General features: G+C 47.7%; 1 protein-coding gene across 1 annotated transcript in view; it reads right to left on the reverse strand.

The window, feature by feature from the left end:
• Positions 1–17,246, reverse strand: part of IFT43 (intraflagellar transport 43) — a 49,775-nt gene that overhangs the window by 17,501 nt on the left and 15,028 nt on the right. The window contains exons 3-5 of the mRNA XM_065404376.1: positions 15,500–15,567; positions 2,373–2,405; positions 1,743–1,789 (exon numbers count right to left, since the gene is read on the reverse strand). Coding sequence (XP_065260448.1) covers positions 1,743–1,789; positions 2,373–2,405; positions 15,500–15,567 — 148 coding nt within the window. The remainder of the gene's footprint in view (positions 1–1,742; positions 1,790–2,372; positions 2,406–15,499; positions 15,568–17,246) is intronic.

The following is a 17,246-nucleotide window of genomic DNA, read 5'->3' on the forward strand; positions in this document are numbered from 1 at the left end:
TAGGGCTTAAAAGGTGCCAGGATTGGTAGCCACATATCCAATGCATCATCTCCCTGAAAGATCTGAATAAGCCTTATATTTTTACCTTGTCCAATGTAACTGTGGATATTCTCATTACCCATCTAAAAGTCTGATTGTAATGGGGCATCTGCCCCACACTGGCAGAGAAGGGGTTAATAGAGCCCCGGGGAGGCTTTGTGGGAAGCAGCCAATAGGAACAGCCAATCAGGGCCCCACAGGCCCATATTAAAAGAGCACAGGGAGGGCAGAGTAGGGTCAGTTACTGCTGGGAGCCCAGGGAGTAAGGACTGTGTCCCCAGAGGGCTATGAGAACTGCAAACACCTTGGACAGAGCAGAGCATGACTCCTGGAACTGAGCAGCTGAGAGCCCTGAGGTGAGGGCAAAGAAGGTGCTGGGGCCATGGGGAAGTGTCCCAGGGAAATAGAGCAACATTGACAGAGGTTACAGAGGAGCAGTAGAAGGCTGCTATTTACAGGGTCCCTGGGTTGGGACCTGGAGTAGTTGGAGGGCCCGGATTCCCCCCCTTGCCACTGGGGAAGGGGCAGGACTGTTGGATGATACCCCCCCAGAAGGGGGAAAAACAGACGATGACCTAGCCAGAAGACGATGCTGTAGTTCTGGGAGTTGAGAGGAGGACTGTAGGTGGGAGCAGAGACAGAGTGCTGGTGTACAGATCGCAGACGTGAGCATCTGCCTCGAGCTAATTCCTAGCACAACCAGGAGGACGTGCCAGTCTGGCAATGAGGGCTGTGCCCCATGACACTGATCCCTTAGTGAATCCTGACTCAGTAAACTATGACTCAGTGATATTTTGTGGCCCTCAGTTTTACAGGTTAATTAAACAGTGTAAAAAAGTTCAGCCACTGGAAGTTTGATGTAGCTCCTAGGAACCATGGGTGAGTGTCCGCGCCTGCGAAGCCTCTTGGTATATGGGGTTAATGTCTGTCTAGGACTCGGTCTTGTGGATTTTTGCAGCTATTTCTCTTGGCTGATAACACAATTGCCCAGTGCTGGAGGAGCAGGCTACACTAACTATAAGGTCCAGCAGAGCTAGAGCCTGCCCAAAACTCTGGGGTACCTCACAGCAGCCAGTACACTGCTGGAAAGGGGTAATTCACTGGTGCATGTCCTGAGCCCACATACACACACAATCCCAGATTAGGGTGATGAGATATTTGTAAAAGAATTCCATGAAGTCTTCATTCATATGGTCATGGAGAGAGGTAGAAGACTTGACAGCTGAGGAGAGCAGGGTATGGGGCACACAGGAGGGTGTCAGAAGTGCTAGTCCTGAATGGGCACAAGAGGAAGTGTGTTAACCCAGGAAGGATTTGGCAGTGGAGCTTATCACCATTTGACATGGGGGACCGACTTGTGACTCTTTCCACTTCCCCTGACCATCTACTGGCCTTCCAGCCTCAAACATGTTCTAGGATCTCTCCATCTTACCAAAAGTATTTTAACCTTGGTCTTGAATAATATAGAAATGATAAGTCCATGGGTAACCTCCCTGGTCCTCTTCCCCTAGAGTACTGTCCCTACTGATCTCCATCACACCTTCTCCAGCTCTGGAGTCAATGAGATCTTTACCCCAGCATCTCTCACAAATGTGACACACTCTCCTGTTGCTTCTTTCAGGACAATTCTGCCCATGCTTCTGGAGAACCCTAGAGAGCACAGGCCTTTTTTTTTTCTAGCAGTTAAGAAGATGAAGTCTTACCTCCTCCATCGTCTGATCCCTCCAGGCTCTGCTGCCTGAGGCGATGACTACGACAAAGCACAATAGGAAAATAATTTCAAAGACAGAAGCGTTTATTCTCATGTCCCCTCTCTCCGCCTGGGGGCTGCAGTCCCCACCAGAATCTAAGGCAGGAGTTCCCCAGTTTTCCCATGTTGCAGAACACTTGGGAAGAGCAAGCACATTTTTCTCAGTTCATCTCCTCTCCCACAAGGCTTCATTCTGCAGCCACCTGGAAGGACTCTTCAGAACACAGAGCGTAACCCCTGGATTCTATGGACAGCAGGACCTGAGGATTCAGGGGCCAGGGCAGCTGAGAAAAGAGATACTTTTCACCAAAATTCTTGTCTTTTTCTGTCCTCATGGAGTGACAGGGCAACTACATGCACTGGCTCTAGGGAAACAAGAAGTCAGATTACCAGCCCCCTCCCTCAGGACAATGGGCATATCACGTGCCTTCAGGCAAGGCTTCACATCCCTGAAGCTGAGCATGGCAAGATCCAAAATCCAGTGCCCACATTCACATGCCCTACTACACAACACTCCCACTGGGAATTAGGGGCCCATAACAGAAGAGAATCAAGTCTTTCATTAGCAACAAGGAGAACTTACTCTTCTACTTCTTCTGCAGTTTTCCGTCCTGATCTGTAAGACAAGAGGCCCACGCTGAGAAAGGGCTATAGGGTGAGACAGACACACATCTTTCAATACATTGTTCTTATTCTGCAAAGCAGCCTCCACACATCCCTGGCGACATAAGTGACTCCATGCACAATACAACAGGCCTCACCTTTGAAAAGTGCACACAGGTGGGTGCTGGCCCACTGCACACAGAGCTAAATTAGAGCCAATTTGGTCCAGAGAGGCAGCTTGGCAAAACACCAGCAAGAGCACTCACTGCTCTTTGAGTTTCTCCTCAATTCTTTTGTCCCCATTGCCCATGAGCTGCAGGCAAAGCTTCCCCTACTCAAGGGCAAAGACCAGTACACAAGGGACTGGAGCAAAATAAGTTGTTAGTTCCAGGGCTACATCCCTGAGAGACCAATAGGTTCCTCCTGTCCTCCGCCATAGACAAATATTGTCTAGTTGCCTTTCTAGGCCAGGGGCCTCACCCAGGCCTTGGCAAGTTCAGGTCAGAAATGCTGTCGCTGCAGCAAATCAGGGCCGATCCGGCTGAGTTAACAGGAGTTCATAATAATAACGTGGGGGGGGGGGGCAGGCAAATGGCAGCTCTCTCGCTCTCCACCCCAGCAAGCCCAGAAGTAATTCAGTTCCGATTAGGGATGCTTGTTCAATATTCAAAATGTAAAACATGGAGGTTGCTGAACCAGCACTTTGAGAAGTTAATTAAATGCCAGGTTTCTTTTTAGCAGATACTCCATCACTCGCTGATTGCTTTGGCCATTTTGCAGAATGAAGTTTTAACTCTGTGCGCTGGGAATAAATATTCTCCCCTCTTCCTGGGCTCAGGGCACTGTGACAAGGGATATGTGGAGCTTTCTTCTCCCATGCACCCCCTCCCAAGAAGCACCACAAAGCAGTGGTCACTTCCATTCCCTCGCACTTTCCCCATCAAAGTAGGTCAGTGAGATGGGAAAGGCTTCTCCCTTCAACCACCTAGCTCTCCATTCTAACAGGTCCTGAGCCTCCTCTATCCCTGAGTGCCTAATCTGCCCCTGTGAGGGCGGGGAGCAGGGGACACAGGATTCCCATCTCTGAGAAGAGGAAGCCGAGAGAAGGTTACTGTCTGAGAGAGACGGAGAGGAAGGGTGGCTGCCCCCACCGCCATTGCTGGAGCTTTCACTCGGAGAGACATTAGAGAGAACTGCAGCTGAATTGGAGACTTTGGACCCAAAGCAAGTGGGTGCAATTCCATTGATGTGACCAGAGTTGCAGCAACTTAAGTAAGACTTGAACTTGGTCTTTACCAAGGGCAGCCAGTCAATGCAACGGGATTATAGCATTTAGAGGACAGCCCTCTTGGTGGGGAGGTGACTGCCTACAGGGAGAGGGATGGAGATGGACAATGCACCAATACATACAACCATCCCCCTGCTAACACACAAAGAGCAAGGAATCAGCCCAGAGGGCCCATCAGCAGCTCAGACTAGAGGATTTGAATTCAGAGGGAAGAATCTGAGAAAGTAGAGGTGAATTATGTCCCATTTTATCCATCTCCTCTGGCTAGGCAGGACTGCTCCCTCCAGCCTATCTTCCAGGGCTTTGCCCACTCGAGGATTAAACATCCCAAGCAAGGGGCCTTTCTATCTCTTTCCTGTGGGAGACAATACCACAGCCTCAGACAGCAGGAAAATGTTGTGGATATTCATTCTAAACTTTCCTTAGCTTCATCCCATTACTCCTGGTTACAGCCTTTTCATGGCCTTGGGGTTTACTCTTCAGATCCTTGTACAGAGCTATTCTGTCCCCTCAGCCACTCAACACAGACCTAGCTCATTTAACCTCTTATCACATCACTGAATCACCACAAACCCTTGCAGCTGCCAGGAGAAGCAGACAAACAACAGTTTGTAGAGAGGGACTTGTAGGGCTAAATACATAAAGCATCAGGTGCCAATAAAAAACACCCAGGATAACAGGGTGGGTTCCAAACTCCCAAACAAGGCTTAGGGCTGCAAGAAAATTAAGTGGGTGAAAATGCACAAGACTAGACCGCCTCCTCGCATAGAAGAGTGGAGAAGGAGCTCGTAATGGAGCTAAGGGCATTTTTTGAAATTATATAAAACATGCCCATCACAACGGTCTCTTGCTACACTGACAGAAGAAAGAGACCAGGCACCATTATTATTTATTCTTTGTACTGTGATAGCACCTGGTGACTGCATTCAGAAATTATGGCCCCATTGGGCTAGGCACTATACAAACAGGCAACACAAAATCAGCCTCTGCCCCAAAGCATTGACCGTCTATGGGACAGGGGATGTTTGTACAGTGCCCACATAATGGGCCCTCTGGGTGCTAATGTGATGCTTTTATTATTATTTATGTGTAAAAACAAAACTGGACCTACCCAAATACATAACCCACATTTGCCACCTCAGGAAAAGCCTGAGAGAAAAGACAAGCCTTCCACTGTGGCCTACAGAGGTTTTAAAAAAAAATCAAAAAAAAAAATCACAGGCTCTGCTGGAGCAGTAGGGGAAGCATGTTGCCAATTCAAGGATCCTTGTCAGAGGATGACCCACCTCCAGACCTGTTGGCACCAGAGGCTTAGCAAACACAGGGAAACTATCCCTATTTGTCTTTTAGCTCTCCAGCTGCCATTGGAAGCCACACATGCAATTTGCATTTGATCTTTCTGTTTTAGGTGCTGTGGAGTGCCTCCTCTTGAAAACAGGTTCTGCCTCAATGTCAATTGCATCAGGCTGGGACAAGCATTTCATCCTTCTTAAAATGTAATGCTCTGGGTGCACAACATCCTCCTTATCAACCACAAGAACACAGCCTTCCATGGATGAGCTAAGGCAGAGAAATGACAAGCTTTGGGTTTAAGCATGCCAACCATGTTTGGGGAGGATTCCGATATCTTTAATCTTGCATTCCCAGCAGCTTCCTGCACTGAGAAATCTGCACTTACCAGCTCCCCTCACTCCAGCAACAAGCATGGCACAAGGAGGGCATTAAACACATACAGAATTGGTAACCATAGATTCACCCGTTCAGATAAAGACACTCAGAACAATGCAAGTGAGGCAACATTTAGACAGAACTAGGTCTCATTCAGGAGTATTAAACCACCACAAATCACCAGCTCCCAACATTTCTAGCTGTCCAGCTAGGTAAATTTAGACGTTGCTCAATGCTGTGGCACCTGGGCACCCACATCTTCATCCTCTCCCCTTCTAACTTTTCCTGATCAAACCAATTCCTTCCCAGGGACACCAGGGCATGGGCTGGACTAGTCATCTGGCCAGCTCAGCTCAAACTCCTTCACATTAGGAGCTGCTACTACTCCCACATTCACTCAATATCCCTGGAATATTCTCTCCAGCTCTGAACAGCTATCAATCCCTATCCTTAGTTTCAGGGGAGTTGATGGAAGAGAAAGTGGAGGCAGGGCTGCATTACAGTTCTGAGATCCCCTTATTACACACTCCTGCATCCCATCTACCTCCTGTCCCATCCACCTGCTGTGGAAGGGGAGACAAATCTGCTCCTATTCAGTAAATATCTCGTTATCCCAAGCCATTCTATATCACCTGCAAGAACCCCTCTGTCTCCAAGGGATTGGGTGAGCGGGTGACTCTCAACCCCCATGGAACTGTGTCTGAGTTGCTGTGGAGCCTCTTACAAGTTATGTGCTGAAGGGTGAAAGGCAGTTCTAATGTAGACATCATCTCTGTTAAACTGTTTCTCTCTCATTTAATGGAATACCACGGAGATCTAAATGGAGATAAAGTAGCAGGGCTCAGAGAACAGCAAGGATGCTATCTTTATGCAGCATGACAATGTTCAGTGGTTAATTAGACACCGTTAACCTATTTTAGCAGGGGACATAACTGGGATGAATGGGGGGAAATGTCCTTGAAATCTTTTAATGTCCACAGCTCACGGAGGGCCCTCGTTACACTTCTGTGCCACAGGACAGCATGTCCCTGAGCTACAGCTGAGCACCAGAGGTCAGCCTGTGACCTCTCAGCACACAGGGACCATAGGAAGACATTGTAACCCTAGCATGGGGAGGGCAGGAGGGTGGGGTAGCCAAGTAAGAATAAAGGAAGCGATTATGGTGACCTGTCAGATATATTAAGGCATCATTCAGGAAAGAACGGATCTGATTGTGATGGGAAGGGCTGCTGGGGATGATTGGGGGCAGGTGGCCAGGGTACATATTTGATGGACAAGTAAAATATGGTTTGTTGGAAGTTTCCACCAGCTTTACAGGAAAGAGTGGGCAGGCAGAGCTTGGGCCTGGGCGGATTTCTTTGCCCTAGTCATTTTGCAAGGCTTGGGCCGTGTGCAGGGTCGCAGCCCCAGGTGCCTCAACGTCCAATAGATCTGTCCTCCCATCACTTAAACGTGAAACCAGCACTAGCGGCTAGCAGCAGGGATGAGGAATGAAGAGACATCAATATTCTGATCTGGGGCCAAACTGTCCCTATGCTGTAACCTCTATGGGTCTCGGGCACAAAGCTGTGAAGGTGGGTAAGAGCAGAAGTTACACTGAAAGGCTGATGCTCAGAGGCACTTTTGTTGGAAAATCAATTCTGCCTTCTCCCCTCCTGCACTGAGAGCACGGACCCTTCCGCTCATCCCCACAGGACAGCGCTTCCTGGGCAGGGAAATCGCAGCACCTATGCAACAAGATATCTGGTGACCAACCCTCCCTCCACTGGGGACCCAGCAAACACCCTCCCCAGACTGCTCCCCACTCATGTCACATCTATGTTGCACTCAGCTTCTATCTGCACATATTTTCTATAGCACTCCAAGGAGATCTGAACAAGTGAGCCAGCCTTGTCAAAATGCTGGCAGGCTCTATTCCAGGGGCAAGACTCAAGTTGCACTGGAAGGTGTGCCTATTCCCGTGTAAAGTTTGCCCCCTGCTGGCCACACCTGCAATAACATTCCCTGTCAGGCTCAAGGTGAAACTCTAGGCAGAGGGCTCATGGGACAACAGAACAGGAGAAGTATGCTGGTGCTTATTGAAGGGCGGGTGGAGACAGAGAGTGACAGAGCATGTGCAAAAACAAAAGCAGCATAACCTGTCTGGAGAGGACACGCGCCTCTCTCTTACCTTGAGGCTCCTGTTTGTGCTCTTGCTTACTTTCATTGTTTGCTTACAAAAAGGCTATGACATGGCTTAGTGTGATGACAGATCTAGAAGCCCCACATGCCAATTATGTGAGCAGCTGCATCCAAACCCAACCTTGGGCTGAGAACGTAGCTAAGGCAAGTACCTGGGTGAGGCAGATGTGCAACTTGCAGAGCTCCCAGCAGTGCCAACAGCTGTGTCATCTCAGGCTGCGCATCATGCAGTGAGCACATCTAGCTGCAATGGGGGGGATGAAAGCAAGGAGAGGCCTAAGAGACAGGCATCCCACCATGAAAGGATGTTAGATAAGATGCTGATCTCCCTCACAGATCTGCAAGCAACACAGCTCCGATAGAAAGGCTCTGGTCCTCACCCCTGGCCAGCGTAGGATTGGTCCCTACGTCTATTCTCCAGGGTTCTGTCCAGCATAGTTTTAAAGGGGCTGCTACTCTTTTCCTTGGGGGACTTGCCCTAATAACCACACTTGATTTTTCTTTGCTCAGTTCCCTCCCTGGAGAACAGTAACATCACAACGGCAGATACATCTCCATGAACATGTGCCACCTTTCTCTCAGAGGAGCTACTTTCAGAAATAATGCTGTTATTGGGGAGGACCAGACATCTTGCAGAAACAAACAGATCAGACTGCACCAAGTCTCTCCGCAGGTGGCGCTGCAGTCCTCATAGCCTTGAGAGAGAGAGAGAGGGAGAGAGAAAGTGTTCCAGAATGCCATGCTTCCCAAATGAAAAAAAAAAAAAAGATTGGGAGAGCAGAAGGCTGCCAGATAGTTTATTTTTCCACCTGACTTTCACCACTGGAGAGGTACAAGGGCAGATGTGTGTGTGTGTGTGTGTGTGTGTGTGTGTGTGTGCGTGTGTGTGTGTGCGTGTGTGTGTGTGCGTGTGTGCGTGTGTGCGTGTGTGCGTGTGTGCGTGTGTGCGTGTGTGCGCGTGTGCGCGTGCGTGTGTGTAGTGCACGCAGGGCAGGAGCATTTGCAGACTTGCGGGGAGGGTTCAGTCTGCATATTAACATATTTCCTGGCACATCTAAGCCACTCCTCTTTTATGAATCACCTCTAACCAAAACTGCTTCAAGCTGCCCTCTTGCTAAAAAAAAATAAAAAAGAAAAGAAGAAAAGGGGAAGATGTGATGTTCAGAGATACATTTTATTTTAAGAGAGTGGATTCATCACAGGGAGACGAGAGAAGGGTTACATTTGAAGAATTCTAATCAAACTGGCCTGCATCCATACAAAAATGTTGAAAACATGTTTGTCCCAGCCAGATTGTCTGGCTCAAAAGACATGAGCGCAGATCCTCAAAGGTACTTAAGCACCTAAATCCCATTTTAGGCACCCTTACGATCCACAAAAGCCCCGTTCAGCTGCCGCCTAACCTGTAGGTGCCTGAACTCACTCGGCACCTACAGTTGTGCAGTAGAAGTTCCATAGGCACCTGTTTCTCTGCCTCTGGGCACATATGCTGCTGCCTCACTCTAGACCAGGGGTTGGCAACCTTCGGCACACGGCCCATCAGGGTAATCCACTGGCAGGCCGTGAGACATTTTGTTTATGTTGACCATCCGCAGGCACGGCCCCCCACGGCTCCCAGTGGCCACCGTTTGCCATTCCCAGCCAATGGGAGCTGCGGGAAGTGGCAGGCCACAGGGAGGTTATATCAGGAACATCAAGTCTGGTCTTTGTGTCCTCTAGTTTTGCTGGAGAACTCCTTGGAGGAGCAGAGAACTAGAGAGAGAGCTTTCTTTGCTCCCAGTTGACGAGACTAGGATGCTCGATCTTTCTCAAATATTCCCTTCTCAACTCCACCAGGTGATACCATAATCCCACTGGTTCTCCAGTCAAGCAGTGACCATCAGGAAAAACAGGTTAGAGAAGACCTACATGTCTAACAAAGAAAAACACAAACAGAAAACACAACATTTAAAAAAAAAAAAATAACCCCCACCCCAGTTCAGGCCAGCAATACCCATTGCAAAGAAGCAGGAAAGGGCAAAAGTCCAATTATCGCCCCTTCACGGGCAAGCCCACTGTAACCAAGAACTGTGCTGGATTAAAATGGGAAATATTTCTCTCACCACTTGCTACTGCCCTGCTGGGAGTCTCTTAGGGTGACTCTTCTGCCCATTGTTTTTTGCCTTTTACTGGGGCTGAACATAACCACCAGTTGCTAGAGGCAAGGAGAATACTATCCTGTCAATGACATAGAGGGACAAGAGGACGGGAACCAGTTAGCATTCCCGGAACATACAGCCTATTTAAAAAAAAAAAAAAGCAGCCCTCACACACACCCTGGGCCTGCACACCACAGCTGTATCGCCATCTTGATGTCCTTGACACGTGCCGATGGCATGGAGGCGGCTGGCACCAGAACAGCCCAAGAGAAAGAACGAGAGGCCAATGGAGATTTATGTGAGGAGAGTGAGATGGACAAGGTAAAATTGTCAGGAGGAGTTGTTAGAAAGTAAAATATATTGTGACAATTCCACTCCTGCCGTTCATCAATAAACTGACAGATCATTTAGTGTCAATTAGGAGTGATAGATGGACAAGTCCCCATGATCCTGGGCCAAAATTAATGGCTGGGAGGGAGAGAGTGATTGAAAATGACGGCTGACATTGAGAGGAAAGTCCTGAAGGTCCCCAAGGGGCCATTACTTGCCTCATTCCCTTGCAGATCAATGCAGGGACAAACCCAAAAACAGACACTTCAAGACAAAACTTAATCAGACTTCCTTTCCTTCCTTCTCCTTCTAAGTTCTGCTCCCTCGCTCGGCCACCTTGCTCTCCTCTGCCTGCTCTCGCCACGCTGCTGAGAACAGCTACAGGTGGCGGTGAGACACGGTGACGGAACCTGCTACAGGCTTCCCCACAGCCAGGAGCCTTACTCAGCTCCTAACATGGCAGCACCACAGGGAAGCACATACTTAGATTTATTTCAACAACACTGTATTGGGAATAGAGGGTGGAAGAAATGACACGCCCTCCCGCCTTGCCATGCCCAAATGCAGAACCTCACAGACACTTTACTATTTCCACTTGCTAGACAGGGACGGCCAGAGGTTCTATAAACCAGTGGCTCTCAAGGGCCATTTCACACAGACAAGAGAGCATATTTTAAGTCCCATCTTCTTGTAACAGATGGCTTTAACTTTACTTATCTCCAGAGCCCTCAATGCATTCAAGTCCTTAATCCCATAAATCACATTCTTCCAGCTCCAGGACCCAGTGCTGCCACTCCCCACCCTCCAGAGCCCAAAACAACTTCAGTACCCAGGTCATGCCACCACCACTGCAATGCTCTAGGGTGCATCCCACCTGCCCCTACTCTCTCACATGTCCACCAATGCTTCCCTGCTATCACATGCACTCTCCAGGGCATTATATTGCCACTCCTGCCCCAGGACATTTCAACATATCCATGCTCCAGGGCATACCCTGCCCACACCTACTCTCCAGGACATGCCACCATTTCTCCAAAGGAAGCAGCTTCAGTTACTCCTAAGGCCACCTATTCCCAAAATGCCACCATCATGGACCCTCCGTGTCCACCAGAGCACAACAGATTCATGTGTGCACATGCTGTGGGTGACTTCAAGGTGCCTTCGCAAGCAGCTTTCATCAGGAAGTGGCTGTATTTGTTCAACACCACCACTAGATGCTGAGGAAAGGCTTGTGGGAACTAAACCACAAGGGCTGATGAGAATGAAGGGAAACAGACCCAGGTTTCATGCAAATGTCCTTACAGCAAAGCAAGGGCAGAAACAGACTAGCAGAGATAGAAATGGAAGAGACTCTAAAGGAAGTGTCTTAGGTGAGGACAGCAATTATTTGATTGAAAGGGACCCTGGCAAGTCCTTTTTTTTTTTTTTTTTTTAATATATATAAATGCTTCCACTTATAAAAATCCTTATGGATACTCAAAAACAAATTCTCTTTGCCTGAAGCCTGGACTTTTTCCATTGGGAAACACTTTTCCGCCTCTTTGCCTCTTATGACGCATGAGCCAACACGGCAATAAACCATTTACTGTTTTTCAGGAGTGTCAGCAATGATGCCATCAAGGGCATAAGCACAGCTCTCATAGCAGAGCTTGGGTTCCCTCTGCTGGTTGAAGAGCAGATTCACAGCAAAACGATGATGTTATTACTATTGATTTGTATAGCAGAGTATTAGGCCCCAAGTATCTATCTAGGTACTTATATAGTCATCAGAGTGCTAGGGCTGGAATAAGTAGCACTGGGGCTGACACTAAGAAAAACTGTTTCTTCCCTTTCTCTCGTCAGATAAATTAAAAATATATAGAGGAAGTTCAACTTCAGGGATACCCCATTGGAAGAAAAATAGATGATGCCAAATAGTAGTGAGGAGTGTTGTAACGGTTACAGCAGAGTCCCAGCTCTGCCACTTAACCTCTTTGTCTCAGCTTCCACATCTATAAAAGTGAGGGTACTAATAAGAATAGCTATTTCACGGGCTACTGGGAGTTCTAATTAACCTTTTCATGCCTGATTCTTTGTAACCTTATTTGTAAAATGTGCCACTTTGGTGGCCTCTAGAAATTAAGTGACAGATTTGTAGATGCTTTTGGAACCTTTGTGATGAACGACACTATTCATGCAAAGTATTTTTTAAATGAAATAGAGTATGGAGAGAACCACAGGCTACCTACCCCCACCTTGCAACAGATTGAAGTAGTAATGATCTGGCAGACAGAGCCAAGAGTAAGGTGGGATATATGCTAATGACATAGGTTATCCAGGTGAGACAAGACCAGAGAGGGTTATGAGGGGCTCCAGAAGGATCCAGCAAAACTAGGAACAATGGAAAACAAAATGGTAGATGAAATTCTGCCATGACAACTCCCAGGGGGCATACATTGGAAGGACAATTTCAAGTGACTTGCTCACACTGACAGGCTCTGGAAACTAGTAATGTAGCAGGAAAGAAGTCTAAGTGCCACTGCAGATAAATCAACAAGGCTACCAGTGCAACAGGCAACATAGTCAGAACTGGAATGAAGAGGTGAGGCTGCATAAGGGGACAGAACAACAACTACAAGGCCATTACATAAATAGATGCATAGACTAGCTGATCTGCAATATATCTGCACATGACAGAGAAAAATCTAACTACAGTCCCATCTCCAACCCTCCCTTCCTAAGTAAAAGTCATTGAGGGTTTGTCTACACGCTGGTTTTGCACTGATTTAACTCCACCAGTTTAGAAACCAATATATTTAAAGGATGCAGTCTCCTAGCATGGGCACAGTTAAACTGGTATCAGTGCTTATACTGGCAGTAGCTATATCAACGTAAGCACATCAATAACAGCATAACCGCAACCACACAGTGAGGGAGGAGGTGGGGGGGAAGCGTGTTGTACTGATTTAACTAGATGGCCTTCCAAACCAAAATAGTCAGTCAAATTGGTACAAAAGCTGTGCATAGATAAGCCTTGGGAAAATAGAGACAACCCAGCTGCAGCAACATGTGTGACATCAGCCTATGACTCAGACACTTCACAAGCAAAATTTAGTACGAGATATGTTGTAGAAACAACCCTAGTAGCAGTGGCATCTTGGAAGGAAGGAATGGAGACAGATGGAGAAATCAGTGTTTGAAGAATCCACAGCTGGAGTCACAAAGAAAAGACAAATGACAACAGGGGATTATCCAAACCCTTCCTTTCCCATCTTTGATTTCAAAAAAATCAGAATAATGCCCCTAAAACTGACAGTTACCAGAAACGGTCAAAAAATTTCTTCTGTGGCCCTTAATAGTGATCAATAACGGCTTGCATCAAGTGGCCACTTCCACTGAGTCTTGGAGCGTTACTCAAGCCAGAAGGTGCCTGAGATGCCAAGCTAACCAGGTCTCCCACAGAGATGCGCCATCCCCCTTGATCTTCTCTCCTGCTCCTTTGTCAGATTTGTGTCTAATTAGACTGGAAGCTTCCCTGGCCAAGAACCTACCATATCAAATCTCTGAAGTGTCCAGCATACTTCAGGATGCTAGAGAAATAATAATACAGGTGTGACGTTGTGCAGTCTATATGGTTTTATAAAAACATGATAATAAGTGAATATAACGTAACTGGGATATGCTTCATGCAAAAGGTCTCTTGTAAGGTATCATTACAAAGCTTATAATCTACTGAGTATGATCATCTGATTTGTATAAATGTACCACTCTTGTATCTAAAACTAGAAATATAAAATGTAACTCTGAGGGCCTATTGTAATTATGTAAAGTGTGGGCCATTAATGATGGTTTGGAATCTTGATGACTCCCATTAACAAGGACCATTATCCGCAGATGGCTGTGTTTACCTGTGAGTCTTCCTGTATATGTGTGTGCTGGCAAGTGGGCAAGGAAGTCTTGCAGTGACATGTGATCATGTCACCTGAACTGGAATCCATCTTTAACCTGGTGCTTTTCCAGTGAGGGGGGATGGAAACCCAGAGGGACAAAGGGTTCCCGCCTTATGCAAAAGATATATAAAGGGGTGGAAGAGAACAGAGAGAGAGAGGAGCCATCATGAAGAATCCCCTAGCTATCACCTGAGCTGGAACAAGAGCTGTACCAGGGGAAAGAATTGTGCCCAGGCCTGGAAGGTGTCCAGTCTGAGAAAGAGCTTACTGAAGCATCTCTGAGGGTGAGATTATCTGTATTCAGTTTGATTAGACATAGATTTGCGCATTTTATTTTATTTTGCTTGTGACTTACTTTGTTCTGTCTGTTACTACTTGGAGCCACTTAAATCCTATTTTCTGTATTTAATAAAATCACTTTTTATTTAGTAATTTACTCAGAGTATGTATTAATACCTGGGGGAGCAAACAACTGTGCATATCTCTCTATCAGTGTTATAGAGGGCGAACAATTTATGAGTTTACTCTGCATAAGCTTTAAACAGGGTAAAACAGATTTATCTGGGTTTAGACCCAATTGGGAGTTGGGCATCTGAGTGCTAAAGACAAGCACACTTCTGTGAGCTGTTTTCAGGTAAACTTGCAGCTTTGGGACAAGTGATTCAGACCCTGTGTCTGTGTTGGAGCCAGACGGGAGTGTCTGGCTCAGCAAGACAGGGTGCTGGAGTCCTGAGCTGGCAGGGAAAACAGGAGCAGAGGTAGTCTTTGCACATCAGGTGGCAGCTCCCAAGGGGGTTTCTGTGATCCAACCCGTCACCCACGAAAGCAGAGCCCAGTTAACTTTACAGCCTTTGGTGAGTAGCCTGAAGTTTTCACCTCTCAACTCCACCTGCCCTTAGTCCAGATCCCCCATCTCTTGGCATGTCCTGATCTCCCCTTTCCTCTAGAGTCCCTACATCTTCCATCCTGGACTCTCCAGCTATACTGAGTCCCACCTCCTGATTTCTCTCTTCCCTGAATTCCATCCCTGACCGCCCCCGGCAATGTGGGATCCCTCCATAATGACTTCTTCCTAGACAGTACATTCCTGCAACCAAACACACACAAACACTGAGCAATTTCACTCTTCCACCAAGGCTGGACACAAAATCCTGATTCCTTCTGTGGAATGCCCTGGCTGCCAGTGGGACTCCACTATTCACCAATGGGATCCTCTTGTGGAAAGAGCTCAGCCAGGAAGAGTATTTTCCTGGACATGTTCCTAAACCCCCCCACCCACACACACCCCTTCCCAATTACTGCAGCAGGCAAGGGATATGCTGTCACTGGTTTCCCACAGATCTGGAGGCCTGAGTAGAGTAGCACATAAGGAGAGTCAGTCAGCTGCCCCCAGCAGGATGGACACTCTGGGTTGGGTGGTCTGGAGGGCTGGCTCACAATAGCATTAGAGACTGAGGCAGCATACGAGGTTCAGGAAGATAACCCTAGTGGTTGTGACAGCAAGCCCTAAAAGATGATGTTCAATCAATCTATGCCTAAGCCCACCCTGAGAAAGAAAGAAGCTGGTACTCACTTGGAAGGTGCCATTACAGGATCATCTGCCCAGCCTCCTTGACGGCGTGGGGGTTTAGGTGGGGGGCCCTTTAAGAATAAGAGAGACACACAAGAAAGATGATATGTTATACCCAGTTCCAACCAGACCACCTCACACTAGATTCACTCATATTGACCCCTGCAGAGAGTTACCTGGCAAGAAGTTTGAGTCCAACACTGAGGTCCTGTTTTTAACAGTGTTTTACAAAACAAAGGAACAGAAATGTTGCCAGGCAGGTTTTAAAGTGTCTGAGACAACACAGGATGCATCACTGTATCCAGGGTCCTAGCTGAGTCTCAAGTTCACATACACAAGGCTCAGATGCTGCCTAGCCAAAACATGCCGGTTATGGTGGCAGTCCAGCCTGTGGGTGCTGCCCTCTCCAGGAGAGTGCATCTGCAGTTTAGTGTTGTTAAACTGCACTCATTTTTGTTTCATATCATAAGTGCACAACAAATTAACACATTCCCTACCCCCGAGGAGCTCTCTGTTCAAGACAGGCAGACGGACAGGACAAGACACACTAAGGCACATTAGGAGACTGAATTGGACTTTTAGAAGATAATTATTCCTATTATCTTGCTCCTTTCTATGACGTGCTGTGTGGCCATGGCAATAGGCAGGCGGGGATGTGGCTCAGGGATTGGGATAAGAATTTCCGAGACCATAAGGGGAGCCAGTAGGCCGCTGTTCTGTGTGTCCAGCCCATGCCACCTCAGCTTTGGGCTCAATTCCCCTCTCCCACGGTACTGAAGTATAAAGTACCTGATACGGCAGAGGCCTTAGCAGTTTGCATGACACGCAGTAGTGTGTGTGATGGGGCAGGGCAGAGCAAACAATTTCAGATTTTCATAGCCCCAAAGGACTCTGTCCAGAAAAAGCAGGTGGTCTAGAGAGATTCATAAGACTACAGCACCAAATGTGGAGAGCAGCATAGTAACCCCAAGGGAGCTTCAACCCTTAGGCAGGGGCAGCAGAATGGGGACATTCTCCTGAACTTTAGTTAAGAAAGGGGGAAGGGATGAGTGAATACTGAAGATTTCCTGGTCTCAGAGTGAGGGGCGCGGGAGGAGGATAACTCTGCGACAAGGCCAGCCAAGGGTCTCCAGCTTCTCAATGAGGAAAGGCTGGTGGTAACCCTGAGGCAGAGGGTCTCCTCTGTTTGTTTCTAGAAGCAGGAGTATTGTTTGAGAGTGTGGGAAATGGACACAGCCTGCCAGGGGCAACTGCTGCCTGCTGTAAGGAGGGGGCATGACCCTGCATAGCTCCTTGGGAGGAGCAAAAATAGGCACTCTCCAAAAATAAACAGGGAACAGAAATGAGCTGGGAGCTGCAGTTCCAAAATACTGGCTTTCTTCAGCAAAGGGAGCGCGGGAGGTCAGAGGGACAGGCAGGGAACGTGAAGTGCAGGAAATGGCCTCCTTATATGGGTTCATCCGCAGGGGACAGAGCTCAGTCGACTGGAATGACCATGTCACAGAATGCAAAGCCTTCAGGGCCCCAAGTGAATGGAGTTTTCTGATCTTTACACGATTCCCCCAGATTCTTAAGATGCCAAACTACAGAAGAGGCTGCAGTGCCAAAAAAGGAGCATTTTGAATTCAGATGATTTGTGTGCTCCCGAGCCCAGAAAAAAAGGGGAAAAAACCACACCACATATGGGCGCGCGCACATACAAAAAAACCCTACACATACCCCACCCCTACATCTCCTCACACAACTGTCC

Source organism: Emys orbicularis, chromosome 4 (genome assembly GCF_028017835.1).
Source record: "Emys orbicularis isolate rEmyOrb1 chromosome 4, rEmyOrb1.hap1, whole genome shotgun sequence".
In the NCBI taxonomy this organism is placed as follows: Eukaryota; Metazoa; Chordata; order Testudines; family Emydidae; genus Emys; species Emys orbicularis.